This window comes from Gouania willdenowi, chromosome 20 (genome assembly GCF_900634775.1).
Source record: "Gouania willdenowi chromosome 20, fGouWil2.1, whole genome shotgun sequence".
Classification (NCBI taxonomy): domain Eukaryota; kingdom Metazoa; phylum Chordata; class Actinopteri; order Blenniiformes; family Gobiesocidae; genus Gouania; species Gouania willdenowi.
This window is the reverse complement of record NC_041063.1, coordinates 9685473-9708979: the sequence shown is the minus strand read 5'-3', so window position 1 is coordinate 9708979 and position 23507 is coordinate 9685473. Positions and strand designations below refer to the sequence as shown.

General features: G+C 39.4%; 1 protein-coding gene across 1 annotated transcript; it reads right to left on the bottom strand.

The window, feature by feature from the left end:
• Positions 1-8376: 8376 nt before the first annotated feature.
• On the bottom strand, positions 8377-13679 carry c1ql3a (complement component 1, q subcomponent-like 3a). Its single transcript, XM_028434592.1, has 2 exons — positions 12828-13679; positions 8377-8665 (listed from the first exon to the last, which is right to left on the bottom strand). The coding sequence occupies exons 1-2, from the start codon at positions 13416-13418 to the stop codon at positions 8486-8488; spliced, it is 771 nt and encodes a 256-aa protein (XP_028290393.1). The 5' UTR covers positions 13419-13679; the 3' UTR covers positions 8377-8485.
• Between the last annotated feature and the right edge of the window lie 9828 nt (positions 13680-23507).

Sequence of the window (23507 nt, the reverse complement as noted above, 5' to 3'; positions counted from 1 at the left end):
AAGTCAGAGTCACAAAAACTTCCGAAAACTCTTCAATAACACAAAAAAAAAAAGTTGCTACATTTGTCATTAGTCGCTTTTGGGGAAAAAAGTCGCCACATTTAGCTCTGTTGTTGTAGCGTAAACGAGGGGCGTTCAAAGGCAGTTGAAAAATGATATTTTTTTTTTTTTAAATTACATTTGGGGCTAATTAAATAATATTCAGGGCTTTAGCCTTGAATGAAGCAGCCTAGTTACTGGGCCTTACACATTGATCAAATCAAATCTGTCTGTGTATATTTACAAACATTAATACCAACCCAAATCTAAACTGAATCTTTAGTTGACTATATCTGTAACTGATTTAGTCGACTAAAATCCTAAGTCATTCCGTTAAATAAAAAGGGCAGTGGTGGTGTAACAGTTAAAGGTCCCATATCATGCTTTTTTTCACCCACCTCCATTTGTTCTAAGAACCCCAAAAATAAATAAAAAAATGTATTTGAGGTGTATTTTCCCAAACTCACTTGTTTTCCAGAGTTTTAGTCTCTGAATAGTCACTTTCTGAGCAACTCTACACAAACAGGCTGATTTGCGGCCTACATATGCATATTCATGAGTGGGCGTGTCTATAGACGGGACACTGACTTCCCTGCATGTCTCGCTCTGTTACGAGGGGGATCAGTAGTCACCAAAGCAAAATCATTTTTGCAGTTGTGATTGTTTTCTGCCAAAAAACTGCACATTACAGTAAAACGCATGGCTACTTAAGCTGCAATGAGAGTGAGTCCGTCTCCCCTCCCTGCACGGTGAGGACGGCCCGCCCTCCTCCCACCCTGTTGACATGATGGGGACAACACGTATCAATAGCGGCAGTAGCAGAAACCACGACAGCCTTCGATGTGCTGCGGTGATAGACCGTGGAAGCACTGCGTAACATGCTCAAATTCGTGGGCGTGTCTGTTTACATGTCAATCATGGCAGAGAGCTTCTTGGAGGTGCGGCTTCTCCAGCTCAGTGTCGCGTCATATTTGTCATTAAAATGGGAACGTGTCATCAAATTGGAGCGAAATGTTTGGGCTCGCCCTGCAGTAAGAAAGGAGCAAAAACACTTTAAGTGTGTGTATGAAGCCCAAATAGCACTTTTATGATGTTTAAAGCACAGAAAAGTTGATTGACATGGGCCCTTTAATGAAGCAGGCTTGTAATTGGAGGGACACTGGTTAGATTCCAACTTGGGTCATCACTGTGGGATGTTGAGCAAGTCCCTTAACCCTAATTGCTTGTGTTGTAGATTGCTATGGATACAAGCGTCTGTTAACTGACCTTGTAATGCTATATTAGCTTCCATGGAGCAGTCGGAGGCACGGTTCATGGAATAGAACCAAAGACCACTGCCGTGCTCCACAACCTCCAGCTCATAGAGGAAAACTCCACAGCACTGTTTGAACTGATGGGTGGGATGGTGTTGTTACTAGAGGGGCAGGCAAAGAACAGACAAGCTTAGTATGAATGTATATATATATATATATACTGTATCATATATACTGTATAGTAACAACCCTTGAGTTGAATGAATAAGACGCTGGATTCTCGACTGATGCTTCCTCAATGCATTTTATTCACTGATGAGCATACCGGAAAATAATATACAATTACAAGTCATTTATTTTCTAGTTTTCATACAGTGCAAAACAATTCATTCGCAATATTGCAACGCTTAATTAAACCCAATATCAAAGACATAGACAAAACACAAACCCAGACTCAAATGCACACTAGCATTATGCTCCTAAACTAATAACACAATAAGGCTGACATAATTCATCTTATCATATTACAAACATATGAAACAAACAAAGTAAATACATGCAACAAATTCCATAACCAACTTATTCACAAATAAGACAACTCAATATGCTTTACCTGCAGTAAAATATCAATGAATGACGTACCTCATTCCACTCACTACGGGCGTTAAAATGTATCTTTTCAATCTAAGGACTCGTCTCCAGACGCACCGCTCTCACAGAGCTCGCCGTTTTCAAAACACGGCGCTTGCGCTAAACTCGGTGTCGCCCTCTCCATAGTGCACCGTCACTGACAGCTGACCGTCAAATAATAAGCCTCAAATAATACTCTCAGAATCTTGCTCTCGTTCAGTTCTCGTGCATGAGGTCAAGATGGATAAACTCGCCGTGGCCGACGGTGTAGACAGAGATTGAGATTATTTTTCCCATTGAAAGATTTTTTTGCGGAAAAGTGGTATCGGTCTCCAAGGCAGAAATGCTGAGTTAGCTGCTAAAGCTAATGCTGCACACTAGCTGAAAATGTAGCTTATTCCTGCTTTTTAAACAGTGACCCATCAGCTAAACAGTGGTGTTTCACTCATCAACCTGTCCATCTTGTGCACTTCATTCAAATTTTTAAATTGAATTAAAAATAATAGTAACAATACATTTTATCAATAAGCGCTTTTCAAAAACTCAAAAACACTTTACAGTTGTTAAAACAATTACACAAGTAAAAAAATAAAAAATAAACTAACAACAATAAAGGTAAATACCAGAAAACTCATAGCAATCATAAGTAAAAAGCTTGGGAGAAGGAGTTTTGATATTGCTTCTCCCGTCGGTTTTACAAAAGTGCTCGCATATGTGCATCATTCCCGGGCCCGCTAGAGGCCAGGTAGTCAGTGTTTTCGTCCACCAGCGGTCACCTGTGTGGAAACAAGGGTGCTGCCTTTGCTTCCAATGTGACTGAGCTCAATTTTGTGGTGGCATGAAGCTTGAAAACCGGTAGAATTCCACAAATTAGCCGCGTCATTGTTTAAGCCGCGGGGTTCAAAGCATGAGAAAAAAAGTAGCGGCTTGTATACCATAAATTACGCTATAGTTAAAACACAAGAAAGGTGAGAGGCAGGGGGCAGGGCCAGTTAGCGGGGCGTAAGCGTTCAACAAAAAAGGGCGGGGCTAAAAAAAGTCAGGGCCTGTACTATGAAGCTGATTAAGTATATTTAGGATGTCTCTGAGTTAGCGGGCTTCAGAGCACCTGTACTACGAATAAGGTTATAAACACGTTCACTTAAGTTTGGTGATATCAGGCTGGCTGCATGTGCGCGCACATGAAAGGGGTGGAGATTGCAGCATCTGACCAATCACAAACACGGAGAAGGCTTATGTCACAATCGAGGAACAATTCTTTAAAAATATGAAGAATTAAAATCCATAATTTAGACCAAAAGCTACTAAACTGTTGCTGTAGAAAAAGCAGGAAGGAAAGAATGCTGTCAGATAATTGATGACAATATTATATCTTTGGAGAATAAATGCACATACTGATCAGTTTCATTTTACTAAGGTACAGACCTTGTCTGTGGTTCCCATGCTGCCTTCAAATAGCTCCGCCTATTTCATAAGGTAGACAATATTTGTATTTTATTAAAAGTCTGGATTCGTTTACGTGACTGAGGCTCTCAGCATCACCACGGCGTATATGAATACATTATTGAATTTATTGGTCACAGAGTGCCTGACACATGCCGGCTTTATCAGCTGACTAATGTAGGCCAGTCTGTCAGATAAAAATATTTCCTATATGATGTCATCGGGTAAATGAAAGGGTGCATCGATGCGATCAGATCGCACAGCGACGTGTCTAGAGAATGACCCATCTATTTTTGGGCGGGTCAGGAGGTGGGGCTTTAATCTAACCTACTCCCGACCAGGTTAGCAGTTCTGCGTAAATTAACATGGAGATTTACCCCAGTAAAAAGTTAACCAGCATTGTAGTAAAGCACACACGGACGAAATCCCAGAAGTTGCATTGATAAGAAGAAATCCAGCTTTGTAGAACAGGGTTTGTTGTGGTTTTGTTCCATCACCCCCTGGCCACCCCTGTCCTCATAATTGTGTCACTTGTGTGTAAATTAGCTCTGCGATTTATTTGCGGTTCTCCTCGGACCTGTTGCCAGTTTGTCTCGTGTGATCCAGTTTCATGCCAGTTTGTATCATTCTCTTGTCTTTTAGCGTACCGACCCCTTGATCATATCTCTGCACTGATTCTCAGATTTTGGACTTTCGCTGACCTTTGAATAAACTAGCACTGTTGAGTTCTGAGTCGTGCACTTGAGTCCGGGTTCTGGACAACTATTGCTCATCTCATGTCACTGGTTTCACGTTTTCACTGTAAATAGAATAATTTCTTTATACACATAATATTTTTGATATTTGGTTTATTTCAATCACCAAAACACCAAAGGAAATTGCCTGTAAATGCAAACATACGTGGTAATTAAAATTTACTGATGCTGTTTCTCATCTTGTATCTTTCTATTTATTTGAAGATGACTGCCAGCAGCAAAAAGGGGCGTTTTAGTTTGTAAGCGGGTACACCCACTTCAAAAACAGAAACACCCCCTTCTTCTTATTTGCTTCTGAATTGTAACAAATATCCGGAGTAAATCTATGTTTATGAATGATTCTTTTGAAATGCAAAAAAATACCTAACTATTCTTTTACTATGGTCTACTGCCGGTGGTAATTCATGTACATTAATATATATAAGTCCCGCCTTCGTCCTATAGACCCCTATACAAATGGAAATGATTGCAGAGTGCACCCAGCCAATAGGCTTCGACTTCCTGTTTTTCAGACTGTCAATCAAAGTGAATGCGGAACTGTGCACGGAAACAAGGCCACGCGTCCCAACAGCAAACAGGTAAATATGATTTTGGCTGTTACCTGATCCATAGACCTATATCAATGTGACCCGATGCGAGCTTATATTCCACGATGCACGTGCAGAACAGAAGAGGCGTGGCTTCTGGTAAATTGGGAGAGGCAGTCGGAGGAAGTGGAGCTGTTTAGGGCGGGACATCGAGACGTTTCTCAGAAACTCCGAATATCAGCTTTAACGTCCGGTCCTGATTGGTATTTCATCCAACCAGCAGTAAAAAGGGTTAGGGTTACTTCTACTTGACTGTGACGGAAGTCAAGTAGCAGAAATTACGTTTTTTCAAACCCTTTCAAAAGCTACCGAAACCCCCACTACAGCGGTTTTGTAGCCCAATCCGAAACGCCCCACATCTGGCCCGACTCTGCTCCCTATGGGTGATGCCTATGGGCGACGGGGTCTTTGAAGCCGCTGCCCCCCGCCTGTGGAACGCCCTCCCAGACCACCTCAGGGCCCCGCAAACGGTGGACATTTTTAGGAAAAAACTTAAATATCACCTTTTTACAGAAACTTAACAGTGAATGCCTCATTTTAGTCCTGTCTTTTAATACATGTTGTGTTGTATTAAATAAAATGTATTATTATTATTATTATTATTACGCAACATCAGCAAGGCCCTATGCCGCCCAACTTCTTCTTCTACCCTTGCATTTTGGTGGTTTGGGTGATTCTTGAGATGAATGAACACCTGCAGTAATACACATACACAGTTTTTTTTTTTTTTACAATTTTAATGTAGACATTGTTGAGGTAATCATACACAGGAGAGTGTTTGAGGACAGTAAAAGTGCAGTGTTTATAGAATTGCACACATAGAGAGCAACACACTTTGCAAGCTACAACTTCAGGACAACCAGAGGTTACTGAATCAATTCAATTATTTCTTGTACAATAAGTGCAAGTCATTTCAACTGCAGGTATTGGCGTTAATACACGTTAAACATTTTGTGCTTAACAGGCGTTAAGCAGAAAGGATGACACTGTGTTCCTACAGATTTATACACACAACTCAAAACTGTCACCCACATTTTTAGGTTTACGGTATTAATCTGCACAGTGCCTTCATTTTACGTTACAGTTATAAACGTGGGGTAAACTGATGAAACCATCGGATGTAAAAAAAAAAATAAAATAAATTGAAGGGCATGGTGAAACCTGTTCAACCAACTATACAATTTGTTCAATACACAAGTCCTGCTGTTCTTTAGCATATAAGCATGAAAAGCTTTGAAGTGTGTGTGTGTGTGTGTGTGTGTGTGTGTGTGTGTGTGTGTGTGTGTGTGTGTGTGTGTGTGTGTGTGTGTGTGCTGTCCATGTGCTTTTATCTATATTTGCATGTTCATTTTGAGCTTTTAACATGCTGTCAACCTTCCTTTAGCATCTACAGACATTAACTTCACATTGTTCACAATCTTAGTTCTGTTTTTGAGACCTCAGGGGTTGAAATGAGAACGTCATTATGATGAAAAAAAACTTAAGTTAAAATAAAGTTCTAAGGAGGCAAAGTATATCAAATATAAGGCAAAATAGGGGGGAAAAAAAACAATTTTCTATGGTATATATGTTGAAAATGAATTTTTTTTCTCGTTTGCTCTGTTATTCCATAGGCAATGGTTGAACTGAGTGTAGTATGGATTTGTAAAAAATGAAGCTCATCCATACCTTTATGATAAAAGCTTTTTATCATTGCATACATGCTGTAGGTGATTTGGTTCATAAATAAATAAAGCATGTACCATATGAACACAGATTTCCAACGGGTTCTACATAAAGACAACTGTGAATTTAACTCAACTTAATAAAGAATCCTGAGCTAAATGTGGAGGCTGATCCAATCACTTCATTTGCTGAAGCAGCAAAACTCTTTCTTTAATCATTTAAATTAACATAAACCTGCTTGTGTCCTTCCCAAAAGGCTTCTCCTGATTTAAGGAAACTCAACATATCCCCCACACATCACGATGTATAACTTGTTGCTATAACCCTGACCAAACTGTCTCCAAAGAGCTGGAGTGTTGCGAAAAAGTGGCTTTAACACAAAAACAAAGGTGGGTGAGGTGTGATACACACGTCTTTTTGGACCAATTAAACTGATGAGAGCCATCACACACTCCTTCACCTTTTCCTCACTGTCATGTCCCCGAGAGCATCTCATTAGACAGCACACCAGTGCATTGTGGGCCGCGGGCCATCTACCCATAATAACTGATTTATCATTTGTTTTATTTGTTTTTTTGTTCTGTTATTATAATAAGCTACTTGGTAAATATGTCAATTTGTGACACTTGCAAGTTGTGCAGCACTGTCACTGTTTATGGCTTTTGCCAGAACATAGATATATGTAAACACTAGACACGCCATTCCCAGCCTCGGCTTCGAATTCAATTAATAGTGGCCTTGGCTCGTTTCAGCTATTGATATGTAAAAATATTATATAAAACGGATGAATGTTATGTCTATATATTGTATGGTAAATAAATCCGTGTTATAAATATGAATAAAGGATATATCGTGCTGAGGTAGCAACAGATGGAAAATTGGAAACACAGATAACGTGATCTATTCCGTCAATTTCTCTATATCTGATATGGTAACTGTAAGAAGGGTGAATATTTATATTTAACAATTACTTAAGAAAGGAGTCCTCAGTCTTTATCTTTTCATCCCTTCAGCACACACACACAACTGCCTGTGTGCACTCAATTTAACAACGGACAATATGTTTTTGATTTCTGTATTAATGGCGATACGTGCCAGGAGTTTTTAAACCTTTGTTTTCTTTTCTTACTTCGAAAAGGCAGCATTTTGTGTCAGTCGTATGTTCAGCACAAAAATAATATTACAGGGAAATGTCTGGTATAGCGGGCCGATCGATTGATCATCACCAATGTTACTACTGAAATTGATCAATATCAGTACGGTCACGTAATTAAGCGTAACAAACACACACACACACACGGGCGCACACACGGACGCACACACACAGAGTGGAGGGACAGAGCAGAGGATGGAGGAGAGAAAGAGCACTGTGTGGGTTTAAATTAAAATGACAGCGAGCTGTGATTCGTAAAAAGCCATTGAAATACAGTTGTAGCGTTACAGTACAGTGTTTATAAAAACCATGTGAAATAAAAGACAGGGCTACAGGTACAGAGAAAATAGGACAGAAACCTCCCCCCTCCCTTATAGTGAAGAAAAAAATATATATAATTACTGTTCTATTGTTTCTGAACCAAAGGTTATCATGAATTATAATCATTGAAGTATAATTTGAAAAAGTAAATGTAATAAACTTAAAATTCTGACCTAGATTTGAAGAATTGAAGATAATGAAAGGTCACGGAAATATATTTAGATTTCGTAATTTCATGATGTATCTAGCTTATATATATATATCTATATATATATATTTTTTTTTTTTTTTTTTTAGTTATTGGATCAGTATCGGTGACAAAAAATCACACATTAATAATGTAATATTAATATTATAATAATGTCTGGCCCACTTGCTAATCACTTTCTGAAAGGAGAATATATAGTCTAATAGCCCTGATGTAAAGTAAGGCAGGATGATGACATTTAAATAAATATAACACAGAGTATGAGATTGATTAAGATGATAATAAAAGTAATAATGATCAATTTGATAAATTAACGCCCTATAATTATTTTTTTATTAAAAAAAATAAATAAATAAAAAGATATCTAGGATGGGGCCACAATGCCTGTAGTAATAATGATTATACAATTTTTGGATTCTAGAAAGAAAAGTCTAGTCGGCATAGATGATAAATCCGGAGAAGGTGCTGTACTTATTGTTGTTTCCTCCGTGAGCTTTTCCTCCGTCTAATTTAATGTAGATCTCGTCTCCTGACTCCAGGTGCAGCACGGCACTGTTGCTGGCATAGTCATAGTTTTGGTCTGCGTCCTGGGCAATGGCACTGGCACGGACCTGTAGAGCCACACAAATACAAACAGACAAACAAACAAACTTTAACACCTTGCGCTGTCCATGAACTCATGAACAAATAATAATATGAACCCTTCCTTAAACGGCACAGATCTACTTAAATGATGGAGGGTCCACATTTATCAAGGAGGAGAAACGATGCAGTTTGAAAACCAATCAAAAACCCAGTTCCTGTGTTTTTGGAAGGGGATTGTTGATATAGGAAAAAGACAGCGCTCGGTCTTGCACATGCATACAGTAAAAGGAAAAAAAAAAGGCATAAAATCAATACACATGTACCAACGACCGTTGCTGAATAAATGTGACAGCTCTGTATTACAATCTGATCCCCTGACTGTGGACTACTGCCATATGTATGTATACTATGTGAAAGAGTGTTAAATATTCTTTGATCTGGAGTGAAGTTTGAAAATGTGTGGCACAATGTAATGGTCGAGGCAACAGAAATATCCGGGTTGTTGAATCACACACTCTGACAGTTGCTGCGTTGCCGTTAGCCTTGGAAATGCGCAAAATCTAAACATCGCAATGAAAACTGTCAATCAAAACACCTGAAATGAAAATAAAAAAACACTCAAATTATCAATGAAAAGTTTTTACGCACTCATGAGGAGGTTTCAATATTGAGATATATCGCAATAGCGCAATGGAAACGTTTTTTTCCGCAATTACACGTCACAGGACGTGACGTATCCGGTCACATGACCACTTATCGCTGAGAAAACATAATAATAATAATAATAATAATTGCTTGGATTTATATAGCGCTTTTTTTTTCGAGGAGACTCAAAGCTCGTTACAGAAACCATTATTCATTATTCACGCCAGTCACTCACACAGTCATACCAGTGGTGGGAAGCTACAATGTAGCCACAGCTGCCCTGGGGCAGACTGACAAAAGCATGGGTGCCATTTCGCACCTACTGACCACCACCAACATGCAGGCACAATTCATACCCATTCATACAAGGCAATGTGGTTAAAGTGCCTTGCCCAAGGACACAACAACAATGACTCAGATAGAGCGGGATTCGAACCCCCAAACCCTTCGGTTACTGGACGACCCACTCAAACAACAAAGGAATGCAGGGTGTTATGGCGGTTTGGAGCGTCCATCTTCCCGCAGAGAATTCTCGTGGGATGAGATTTTACGAGTCACGAGGCTCCTCCCACATAAAACAACCTTCAATGAAAACACGTTCAAGGAGCAATTATACTTTGTCTAGATTTCAAACATATCGCAAAAAAAACTGTAATGGAAACATAGCTACAGACATTTCTCACAGATGAGATATATATATATATATATATATATATATACTGTATATATAAATAAATATATGTATAGTTGTATTTATTTATATTGATTTTAATAGATGTGGCTTGTATCAAATATATTGTTTGTATTGTTTGTATATCTGGAGCTGTAACGCTAATAATTTGCCGCTGGGATTATTAAGGTATTTCTGATTCTAATATGAGAGTGGGACGAGCTAGGTCGTCATTGTGAATGAGAACTGGTTCCCAGCAGACCCCTGGTAAAATAAAAATAATCTGAAAATGTAGAGGGAACCAGTGGAAGTAGTGGTGGATCAGTAAAATAAATAAATAAATAAATTAAAATCCATACTATATTGTACACATCAGATTGTTATGGTTTGTTTTTTGGGGGGTTTTTTTATTTTATTTTTTTATTATTCCTCTTGATACTCAGAATATACGCAAAGAAAAGCATGGTTATCTTTCCAACTACATTTTTCTTTTTCCTTTTCTTAGAATATCATATCATAATGGTGACACACTCACACACACACACACACACACCTCAAACAAAAATAAGCTGTGAGGCAAAGACAACATGTCTACATGACACTATTCAGCCAAGCAGTTTTTTATAAAAAGCTTACAGCTCCATGTCAAATATATGTAGAGAATAAAGAACGGTCCCCTGGTCTGTAATATATCAAATGCTCAGGGTGCCGTCCATCCGGGGGGCGCCACATACATTATGGTGAAAGAAAATAAGTGTATTCTTCTTATACATTGTATTGTAAAGTTCTTCAGTTAAAATAACTTGATTCTATTTGGTAATGTGAATTTAATAAAAAAAAACAAAAAAAAACAAAAAACAAAGCCACATTAATTTGATGACACTACATTGCAAAGTCTATAACATAATAATAACAACCCTTGCCACTAATTGAATGTACCTACTCTCTGGGGGATGAAGTTGGTTTTTTTTTTTTTTTTTTTGTTTTTTTTTAACGTGACCCCAAAATGCACCACCAGAGGTCTCTGTTTAAAAACTAAATATTAATATATGTATCTTTGTGCTCAATATCCTTATTTGCTGTGTTAATCCTGGTTTCTGTAATAACTTCATTTGCGTAGTGCCTTATTTATTGTGCATATATAATTTATTTCATGTCACTTTTATGTCTACATTTTTATGTATATATTTGAATTGTATTGGTATTTCTTATTTTATATGTAATTAGTTTTGAAACCTCTTTTTTTTTGTTTATTGGGTCTTTTTTCTAAAAAAATTAAATAAAAATACATCCTTCAGATCCTTGTGTGAGGATATCTAAATTGGTAGATGAATGTACTGTGACGCGAAGAGGCGCTACAGCTTATTTTAACAGTTAATTCCTCTTTTTAGTCCTGTCTTTTTTTTTTTTTTTTTTTTTTAACAGCTAATGCTTGTTTTTCGTCCTGTCTTTTATTATATGCTGTGTGGTATTGTTTTAATCCTGTAGCACTTTGAGATTTGGTGTCAAATGTAAAGTGCATTACAAATAAAATGTATTATTATTATTATATTTATTATTAGTTCCTTCTTTACATTGTTTTTTTTTTTTTTTTTAACAACACATTTCTGTATTTTTTTTAAAAATCATTTTTATTAAAAAATAAATAAAAAATCATGTGAATTGTGTAATTGACTTATAATTAAAAAAAGGGGGGGGGGGGGGCAGCTAGTATATTTGGCACCAACTTAAATCAATTCAGAAGTCTTTTTTACATTGCAGTGTTTTTTGGTAACGGTTTTTAATCTGTTGTATGGCTGTATTAGAAGTTTAAAAAGAACAATTCTGATGATGATGATGATGATTATTATTATTCAATCTTGCACAAAGGATAATATTAATTTCCCTCATCTCAAAAGGGATTTATAATTGTCTGAACGTAAAGTCCAGTGAAAATCAATGGGATGGAACGGTTTTACACTTTCTAATAGGCTTTATTTAACACGATCCAAAGCCTTAAGTGAGGTCTGACCCCCCCCCCCCAACATAAGTTCAATCGCAGGTGGAGGGTCTCTAATTGAAGTGTGTCTGCATGTGATCAGTCACAGTGTGAAACCTCTGCCCCTTTGAGCCGCTCTTTGCGGCGGTGTTACTGCCAAAGGCATGACAGGCAACACGGTGGTCGCTGGAGCGCGCATTAGACGAGCTGCTGCTGACAGCCTGATTAGTAGTGCATGGCACACACGCAACTCTCATTTCAACCCCAATCTAATCAGTGCTTTCTAAAAAAAACACTCATTTTAATGAGTTTCATTATTATTATTATTATTATTATTATTATTATTATTATTATTATTATTATTATTACTACTTTTACGGCAGATAAGATTAAGTCAGATATGACTGGTTTCAGTAGATCCTCCTGTACATAATTTTAAAAAAAATACATTAAATGTATTGTTTATTATTGTTATTGTCATAATTAATAACAACAATCACAAATTGCCGAAATTTAAAAATCTGAAAGTATCCAAAGCGCCACAACAGCGATAAACCCTGTAGTATAATAATATGGAGGTGTGTCTGCATCGTTCACACACACATTTCTGTGTGGATACTTGCTCAAAGGACCACCGGAAGCCGTTACTGAACCTTTAACATTTGAGCACTGTGGAGCGTGCCCGGAAAAAAAAAAAACACACGCGCACATGCACACACACGACTGTTAGCGGTCATTCAAACCCCAAACCGAACTGTTCCGGGAATCAAACTCCAAACTCCAGTGTCACACACACACACATGTTACAGTGGACTGAGGTGCTGCTGTGTTGTCAGGCATTGCTCAGCGGCTCCTGGTCACTGGTGCGTGACACAGCCACAGGTGCGCGTGTTACCTGGTTGTTCTTGCACAGGTCGGCCCACATGCTCGTGCCGTCACCGCCGCGCATCAGCACGTGGTAAGTGAAGAAGTAGATCCCGGGGATGGAGCAGGTGAACTTCCCCGTGCTCGGATCGTAGTGATTTCCAAGGTTTGTGACCACGTCGTCGAACTTGAGCACTTCGTATCCTTCGTGCTGCTTCTTTAGTCCCGCGTAAAAGGCGATCTTTGGCACCGTGGTGTAGGTCGCTGCGCTGATCGCACCAGCTGCCGCGCTCGGTCCCGGAGCTCCCGGTAAACCCGCTCTGCCCGGTTCTCCTCTTTCTCCAGGTGGTCCGGCTGGCCCGGTGGGTCCCGGTTCTCCCGGTGGTCCCCTTGGACCCATCCTGCCTGCGCGGCCCGGCTCGCCCTTCGGACCCTGGATGAACGTGGGCAGAGACTGCATCAGACCGGTGTCTCGGACTGGGTCCGTTGAGGCGGTGCTCGTCGGAGACTTGGTTCCGTACGGGTCACACACCATCCTGCAGCTGCCCAGCATCTCGTAGTGCGCTGCCGTCCCCGCTGAGCTGACCAGCACCGGGATGAGGACGACCAGGACCAGAACCATGACGACCCCCAGAACCCCCGCCGCCAGCAGGCGCCTCCTGCCCACAAGGCGGGTAAGCGCCGGGCGATCCTGCTGCCTGCCTTTGGGTGGAATGTTGGTGGCTGGAGTTGAAAGCTGAGGAGGAAGGACGTAGCTGAGCTACTTTGAGGAGATGCTGCAACTTTTGGAAGGCAGCAGATGCTCCCGCGCTCTTAACTCGCCCTGTGTGAGAGGTGAGAAAAGTCCACCCTCATCCTCAGCACGGACATCTCTGCTCCAACATCTCTGATCCAACGATATGAGAATGAGGAGTTGGAGATGCTGGTGCTGAATGCTCAAAGACACAGAGGAGGTGGGGGACCCTCACTCTTTATGCTCTGTAGCTCTCTCCCTTTTCTCTTTCCAGGATTTTCTGTTCCAATAATACAAACTGGCAACTTACACAGATTGTTTGCTGTTTCAGTTGTAAATAAACAAACATAAAAGGAGATTTAAAAAAAAAAAAAAAAGGGTCAGAAAACAAATAAAGATATAACTACAACTGTTTCACTCATTAACCCTTAAATAAAAGTTGGAAAAATAATTATTAAAGGAATTATTGTCAGCAACTTGTTGTTGGATAAAGCGTTTTCCAACCTACTCCTTCTTTTCAGGGTGGAGTGGGTTTGCTGGTGCCCATCCCAGCTGTCATCAGCCACTAGACAGACAGACAACCAGTCACACTCAATGTAGAGACTCCATTCAGCCTCCCCTAATCATCATGTTTATGGATTGTGGGGGGAAGCCGGAGTACCCGGAGAAAACCCACGAAAGCACGGGGAGAACATGCAAACTCCACACAGAACAAACCCAAGTGTCTGGCTTGAACCCAGGACCTTCTTGCTGTGAGGCAGGTGTGCTAACCACTATTCCATAATGCACATGCTGTCAAAGGTCAACACTACAAGAAGTGGAATCTTTTTAAGACAACAATGCATGTTTTGTTATTGCAATTAAATAAATGAATTTATTTTATTGCATAATTGTGACCATTACCAACCCTCCCCAAGGAAGGGTAAGAAACACTTAATTATAGGGAGGATGTAAAAAGAGAGGGCAGTGTTACACCTAGATGAGGGGGAAGGGAACGGGGAAGAGGGAGTCAGGGTAGGAAATGTAAATAGTTTCTCTATTAGGACACAATTCACAAAGCCCTGCACACGAGAGTCAAAAGAGTACTTTACTGTGAAAATGTAAACTTTGTTTTCAAAATCAGCACATCACAGAGCAAAGGTATTCACTAATTACAAAACACTCACTGTGTTCACATGAAGTATGATACAGTCCTTAAAAATGACAACTTACAGTTAACATAAATACATCCTATGAATGAATCTGTACACAGTACAGTATGCAAAATTTTACCCCACGTCTGCATCAATTCTTTCAGCGTGGTCAGGCCACAGGACCTCGTCAACATCACAAGCTACGTTTCCTCTGGCCAGGCAACGTGGAAAAAAAGACTTAGGGGCGGATTCACTAAAGGTTTAGGGGTATTAAAACATGTGCAAACGTCACTCCATGCGCTAATTAGGGGTACAAACCCCAGGGAATCAGGACTGCTCAGCTTCTGAGCGTCACACTGCGCCCACAGTTTATTTAGCGCCTCTCCCTCTGATGAATATGTAAAGTAGGGGCATCTCATAAGGGCCGCAAAAAAAAAAACGGGAGGAGGAAATGCAAATAAATGAATGCAATAAATCAAATCTGGAACTGTTTGCGGTGATTGTTTTAGCACAGGAAAATAGTACGACTGACAAGCAGGTGCAAACACACACGCAGAGATCCACTGCAGTAAATGTTGACACAAAACGCAGCGGAGATGGAAATAAATGCTCCAGTTAATTTTTCTAGTATAAGAACATTTTTTAGATCAAACAATAGTCAATATTACCAAAGTAGTTTGTGGAATAAGTCTCAGGGGTTTGGCCAGGATCAAGACACAGTAAATGTGTATATATATATATACTGTATATATATACTAATTTATAAAAATAAAATATTAGGCTAACATGTATGTGTCCGAATAAAATGTACTATATACCTGTACTTTAAAGAAATCATATTACATTTTACAATTATGAAGGGTTTAGTGTGAATATGGTGTGAACATATATTCTCAATATCTCTTTAGTACAAAGATTAGAACATTTTAAGTAAGCATTTTGGTTCAAGCCACCATATCCACACAAAAGCAGCTAAATTTGAACCAATGGACTTAAGAAGGCAAAGCTTGACAAAGCAACTGCTCATTGTGTGATAGCAAACATACAGCATATTTCTACAGTAGACTGAACATGACCATGTGAGAACAGCACCACTTCATGTACATAAACAGGATCACTATCAAATCCATAACGCATCTAAGGTTTGGGGATTGATCGGAGTGGACAACAGGAGTCTGTTCCTCATACGGAGCTCATTTGCTTTTTTTGTGTGTTGGGGTTCTGGGGGCGTTGCACAGGACACAATGAACAGATATATTCAGATACAGAGAGTACAATACACAAGGGAGATGAGTATGTATTTTATCTATTATTGGGTAACAGTCAGTTTTATGTTAATTATACAAATACATTTGTACTCTTTTTGTGTATTTTTATTAATATTTTGTATGTGATTGGAGTATTTTAGTGTGTTTTTGTTTTGTATATTTTTTATTGTTATTTTTGTGTATATTTGTATTCATCTTGTGTGTGTTTTTTGTCCCACATATTATACAATATGTTTTACATTCATGCAGACTTCTTTAGTCAACAGTAATAACCCTTACAAACTGTTTCTCGATTGAGTCGAGATCATTTCTTAATGTGGCACACTTCATGCAAACTGTTTAAAGAGACATTTTATTATTGTTCTCTTTATTTGACACGGACATCACAATTGCAATAGTTACCCAGAAAGAAACTATTCTGACTTGTCAGGTCAGAGAATATTTGATATTTTTTTGAGTAAATAGAGTGTCTTACATGTGACTGTTTCTAAAAAAAGTCTTTTTTTTTTTTTTAGATTGTTTAAAAAAAAAAAAAAAAAGCAAGTACTTTAAGAGTACACTCACTTCTCAAGGGAGCACTATACCACTGTTAGAATAGTAATTGTTGCAAGTGCTTGTTAAGCTGTCCTTGCATACGGTCTATGGAAGAAAAAAAATTGTACTTATGGTTTTCATTCATGTCATTAGAAAGCTTCATATTCGGAGGCTTTCAAGAACATGCATTTCGTTTTACTGCCTCTATTCATTGTCAGTTTAAATTAAATGTACAAGCCAGGGTATCCACACATCAATCTGTTGTATTTTTCCTGTAAGGACTAAGGGCTAGACCAAAACACTTATGTGCACCCCTGTTTTTAGAATTATATTATAACATTATATATTCATAAATAAAGTATATTTATTAGGGATGCACCGAATATTCGGTGGCCAAATATATTCGGCCGAATATTGCAAAAAAAGCCACATTAAGCTTTCGGTTTAGTGAGTTAAAAGCAAGGCCGAATAGTAGCATGTGACGCAATGACGCAATCAAACAACGTGCAGTGAATTTCAGTCGGAAAAGTGTGTGTGCGTTTCTGCAGCAGCACACAAACACAGCCAGACTCTCTTCTTTCTGCTCTCTGTCATCACGTAAATGTTGGAAGCCGTTAAATTCCACAACATTCCGTTGTTATCGCTGTGAGCCACGAATCTTTACACATCCCCATCGTTTTCTCCTTACACTACACCGGGTCTCGCTGCATAAGCTGGTGTCCGTGCTAACGGCTGATGTGTGTAAACAATGAGTCCGTGGCTCCAAGCAGTGACTCCCAACACGATCGGCAGCAGAAAAAGTAGTGCAGTTTGTATTTACATATAGTAATAAAGTATAATATATATTCTATATTAAACAGCAGTGTTTGTTTTAGCTGTTAGATAGTTGGAGAGGGAGGAGCTCACATTCTAGGAGGTGTGTTAGGTGATGTCACCTGCCAACGTGGGCAAAATCCGACTGTTCGTTTAAAGCTGACTTTTTACAAAATGTGGAAAAACAAGTGAAGGAGGAAACAGAACTTTTTCAACTTTGTCCCTCTGAATGAGGCTAAATAAATGTATATCACTGTAGCAAAACCATTACAAAGTGATTTTTCATCCTACCTCCCCTTTAATGCACTTTAGATTTTTTTTTTTTTCAAATGTACGTTTTGTTTTATTTTAAGGGCTAATATAAATGAAAAAACAACAAAGGCTACTAGAATATCTAAAAAATGTCAGAATATTCAATACACATTTACTTTCTTTAAAAAACATGTCTAAAAATGTATTCTAGGCTTTTTATGCACTATTTAAAAAAATTGTGAAAAACTTAAACGCATTCGGCCAGGCGTTTATATTTTATCCGGCTTTGGCCACAAATCTTCATTTCGGTGCAATGCCTAATAAATATTGTATTGCTTATTATGTTATGCATCATATAAATATTATCTGTAAGGGTCTGTTGTGTTTTCTGTGTCCCCTATGTCTGAGGGGGGATTTCATCCAATCCAGCTCAGGGTAATTTCCAGGTTTAACCAGGTTTAACCTGGGAGTCTGGCTCAGGTAAACCAAGATCTAACTGGAACAACTGTTTCATTAAAAAATAAACACTTTAGCTGCCATGGAAACATATAGTCTGGTTTGAGCAGCAGGCTTGGTTGACCTGCTATGTCATAAGCCAAAATGTAAAGAAAACATTGTCGATTAGTTCATGTTTCAAAATTACGAAGTGGTTTCATATGAGTGTGTCTGGAGCCTAAGCATGAAGAAAATGTACAATTGGCTGGTGACGAGAGGGCAAACTAGAGCTGACAAGGATTTTGTCCAATACGTCAACACATTACCATTTCTAAAACCTGTCACAAACTGACACATTTTCCCCAATTTCGAAGTTGAAAACAAATCGATTCTAAAAAGTTGACTTCAGAAATGAAAAAAAAAATGAGATTATTTTATATTACATTCTGCTGTACAATATATGAACAAAGACCTGCAAAAATACCACCTTTTCCCTTCCATCTACTTGTATATACCTTCATACAAATGATTTCGCAGACCAATTATCACTGAACGTATTGAGTTCAGTAGCTCGGGTGTCCCCCTACCACCAGTCTTGTCGGTGCACCATTTTCTGTAGGTGGTGGTGACCAGCTGTTTTTGGTATTATTCAAACAAAGCTGGATATGTTCCTACCATTGATGTCTTGGGCAGTGGTTTGTCTAGTAAGCATTCCACTGGGCCATGATTGTGTATCCTGTCAGAAAAAAAAAAAAAAAAAAACCACTAACCTTGTCTGCTTTGTCTTCATTAGTCTTTTAAATGGCCACTTTTCAGGAGTCCCTGAAAAAAAAGCTGTGAAGGTAAAAGACCATCATTGAATTGACAATTCACTCAATATGAGCAAACTGAAAGATAAATCACTGCTTATTAGGCTTCAAAGTGCCGTGAGAGTCATAATTATGCTGATCGTAAAGTTTCTGAATAAATGTGACGAGGCCGTTAATGCCACACAAAGCAGGGACTGTTAGAATCAAGGATACAATCAATACACACACACACAGCTCCCACAAACAGGCTTTTATCTCAGAGGCTTTAATATTAGACACGTCATTTCAAGCAGTTTGTGCATCATTTTCCTTTGGTTCAGCGGGCCATTTACTGTACGTAGACAATAACACTGACGGTTGAGCTGCTCTCCTTAAGAAAGTGAGATTTAAAAACTTGGTGGTGTGAATTTCATTTTAAGACCCCGAGTCCAAATATGTGGTTTGTGTTCGGCTAGGGGCCGAATTACGCCCGCTGGAGACCGTGGAAGTTTGTGTGCTTCAGCAGCAGGGGCGGGTTTACGCTAATGATGGCTCCGTTACGTAACGCGGCTATAATTTCTGACCCGCCCATTAAATCCAGTTTGTGAAGTCTAGCTCCTCAATTAAATTACAGATGGTTGAAAGGCTTTTTTTTTTTACATGTGTTAAGGAATACATTTTATGACCCATTTCACGTGTTTAGAAGAAAAGGTCAGAATTTGGCGGTTTGTTTTAAACAGTAGCAGGTAGGAGACACAAGTTTCCAAAATAAAAGTCTTGACACATTAGCAACTGATTGGAAGACAGCTTTTCCTTCATGTGTGAATTGTTTGATTAGAATACCAGTATAAGATTGTCTGTTGTGCACTAAAATACACTAGCTTATTGTACAAATCTACACAGGTTTAATCAAAATAATAATAATAATTAAAACAAACCTGCATTTCATAACTAGTGGGATAAACAGAACACACTTGTTTTTAAGCCTGGCAAATATTTTTTTGTTTCGATGCGCAACATTGGGGCTATGATCATTCATTTCGGAAAATTCAAGGTAAATAAATTTGGTTATGTCCCAGTAAAAGGATGCACATCCAAAGATTGATATTGTTTGTGCACATGTTTGGTTTCTACATATCTGCCCATTACAGTATATAGTTGGTGATAAATGGTCTGTTGGTGAATGTATCGAAGTCATTGAATCTAACTGACATTTAATCATCACTTTTTAAGCCTCTGAGAGTTTGTGTTCATTTGGAATGATTGTCAATACTGGTTTTCCAATTCTATTCAATTTCCTGTACTTGAATTTGATGCATCATTGATTATTACTATACCAAATGAAAATGAACATTAGTAAGTCTATAAAATCAACCTACTTGACATTTTTGCAGTGACGTGCAGTCAGGGTAGGCAAGGTAGGCAGTGTCTACCCAAGGGTTAATTGATAATTTGATTATTTGTTTTAATTATAATATAATTATAAATTATTTATTTTTCAATTTCCGATAGCCTACAATATCTATAAGTTTGAAAGTGTCAGCATTTTGTGCTTTTCGTAACCCAAATCGCTAAACCGCTATTTCCTAACCTGTAAGGCAGAAGGAGGCCACACCCCTTCTCAAAAGCACATTGCTGCGCTGCCTCTGTTTCCATAGTGTGTTTTTATGTGTTTGCGCATGCGCTGTCAGTTCCCCAAGATGACAACCATAACCGTGCTATGCTAAATGCTATACGTAAGTTCACAGTGCATTAGTGAATTGATATCATGTGACCGCTGCTGCTACGTTGTCTAGCTAGTGGGCGGGATAACACTACAGGCAGGATGACAGCGCTAGAGACGATAAAGAAACTTTTTTTTTGAGGAAAAACGACAGCTTTGTCATTTTCTCTGTGTTTCTGTGTTTCCAACTCAAACAACGGATGTGCTGCCGTGTCATGAGATAAATCTTGTTGGGAGAGTATGGAGGTTATATTAAATAATTGTTTATGTTTCTTTAATGGTGTTTTACGATGTTGATTTTGTTAGATGGCTAAATGCTTGTTCATGTGGATCTTGTTGGGTTTTTTCTTTATTATGAATTTTATATTTTGATAAGCGCATTGGAGATGACTTTGTTGTAAATTGTGCTATACAAATAAAGTTGAATTGAATTGAATTAACACTTGCCAGCAGAAACATATGGAATTGTCATTGGTGGTCTCGATTTGGAACGCCCTGCCTACCCTACCCTTTTCATGTACACCTGGTCCCGGCTCTGACAACGAACTCTCGAGGTCATCTCTATGTGAGAGTCAGCAGCAGAGTCTGAGTAAACAGGCTTATCTCAACGAACACTTTCACTCCCCCTACATCACTACATATCCTATATTTGTCACTGTCTCTTCTGGCTCCAACCCTCCTCCCTCCCAGCGGTTGGTCAGTAGGAGGGGCGCCATAAGGGCAGCGCCACACTGTGGCTGACCTGCGAACTACCCATCCTAAAGACCCATCCCCTGTGCTAACGTGCTGTTGTATTGAATACAATGTTGGGTTTGTGGGTTTCTGTCGCAATGTTGCTGAAGAGTTTTTTTCATGATCCCAAACTCTGCCCCTCTCTACAAGGGCCTAGTTTGGTTTTTGCCTTTTTCCTCCCCATCGTTGTTATCCCATTTCTCATCTGAATAAGGGGCGCCGCCCTTGTGGCGAACCACAGTTCTCACGCTCCTGTGCTCCCATGTTATGATTGTCTTTTCATGTTTTCTTGGATGGGATGAAACTGAAATGTAATTTTGTTGCTCTGTAACATGTGCAATGACAAATAAACTCAACTCAACCTAGTGTTCACGGCACGTCACTGCATCAAGTTTAACCACCAATTTAAAACTTCTGACCTGCATGCAACCAACAGTATTAGAAGTTTTTCAGCAGAGAGTCAATCTCTGACCTCATTGTATCTGTGAGCACAAACAATATGCCTACCAACAATGTTCAGTGGCAGAACAAACAAACATCTGATGTAATAGTAAAACATAAACAGCAGTTTTGGCATCACATTTCTAAAGTTTATTCCCAAAATTTGGTAGACAGGATTTGTAGTTCTTATATTTCCTGTACATTGACATTTGGACAAAGCAAGCAGTTATATAAAATCAGTTGATTTTTGGTGGACTTTCCACTTATCTCTGTCACTACTCTGTTAATTGAAGCCACACTGCAGCCCGTTCTCACAATCGAGCTTGTTTGGACACACACACCACACATAAATCATCTGGTGAAAATCAATGAGCTTTAGTTAGCCTGGGACTCCTGTCCTTGGAAAAGTGTGAGATGAATTGAGATGAAGTGGGAACTAAACAGGAACAACTCAGTGTGAAGGTGTGACCCAATTCAAAGAAGGTTTTATGGTGGCGAGGAGAGCTGGTGGGTGACTGACTGACAGCAAGTTGTCATGTGACCACTTAAACTGGGACAGGCCAAGGCTCTTTGTGCATTTTGATTTTCGACAACTTTGTCAAGGTCAGGGAAATCATGATCCTTAATAGGAAAACATGAAGAAATCCACTAGGACACTCCATTTCTGACACAACTGGAAGTACAAACAAGACAAAGATCTTAAAGGTAGTAACGAAATGGTTAAATGACAATTATGTCAATATCCAAGTAATGGCCAAGTAATGGCACGTTCACACCAAACGCGTCCAAAGTGTCAAGAGAGTCAGGTTTACATAGACAAAATACGGTGGACGTGCTTCTAGGAGCATTGAGAGGTTCCGCTGCGTGTCCCGTGCCTCCTGTGCGGCGCGTTTTGAAGCTTTTCGCGCGGCGCGTTTTGAGATTTCAAGCTTTTGACGTGCGTCCGGCGCCTCCAACATGGCCAACGTTAGGGATTGTTGAACTTTTGGGGCATATCGCGGTGCGTCGACCAATCAGGAGCTTTCCTCAACCGTGACGAATTCAGACTAATGAAAAAAAAAAAAAGAAATACAAACCGGAGACAGATGGACAGGCGCTCTTCTGCTTTAATAGAACGCCTGTAGTTGGTGTCTTGGTAGGAGATGCGAGTGGAAATGCGGGTCAGCAAGTCGTGAACCTGGGCACGGGAGAGACGGAAGGCAGCTCTGGTGAATCCAGAAACGACGGCGAGGTGCCCTTCGACGACGTTTTCTGGCTTTATTTATCAAATAAAGCCAAGCCACTCCCTCAATAACAGAGCCAATGAACAGGGGTCGGAGGCGGCATGTTCAGCAAGGAACTCCAAACTTTGTTCTCCATTCATCCACACTTCTCTATAGCCCTCTAACATCACAGTGCACACACTGAGTCACACCAAAATACATCCGACCTTATCAATAATGTTCCCCACCAATTCACAGTCACCGCGTGAATTATGAACGTAACTGATTGCCACAATATCATCCATTAAAGGAACACCACCGGCAACAGAGAAGCCCCTCCCCAAAACACGCTCTCTTCCCAACTAGTTTGGACACACGGCCACAGTGTCTTCGACGCTCGGTGACATGCGTACTGATTCAATGAGGACAAGCGTCCAACTACAGGTGTGAGGCACGATTTTGACGCCCGAAACGCGTTTTGGTGTGAACGTACCATAAGAGTCTTGACCTGAATCCAATAGAACAATTGTGGTAGGACATGATGGCCAGAGTGATAGCGAGTAAACCAATCTGTTCAAATAGTGACACCTCAAAACAGCTCACGGAGCACTGTTAGTAAAAACATCTCTGATTGGCTGAAAAGTCAGGTCACGCCCC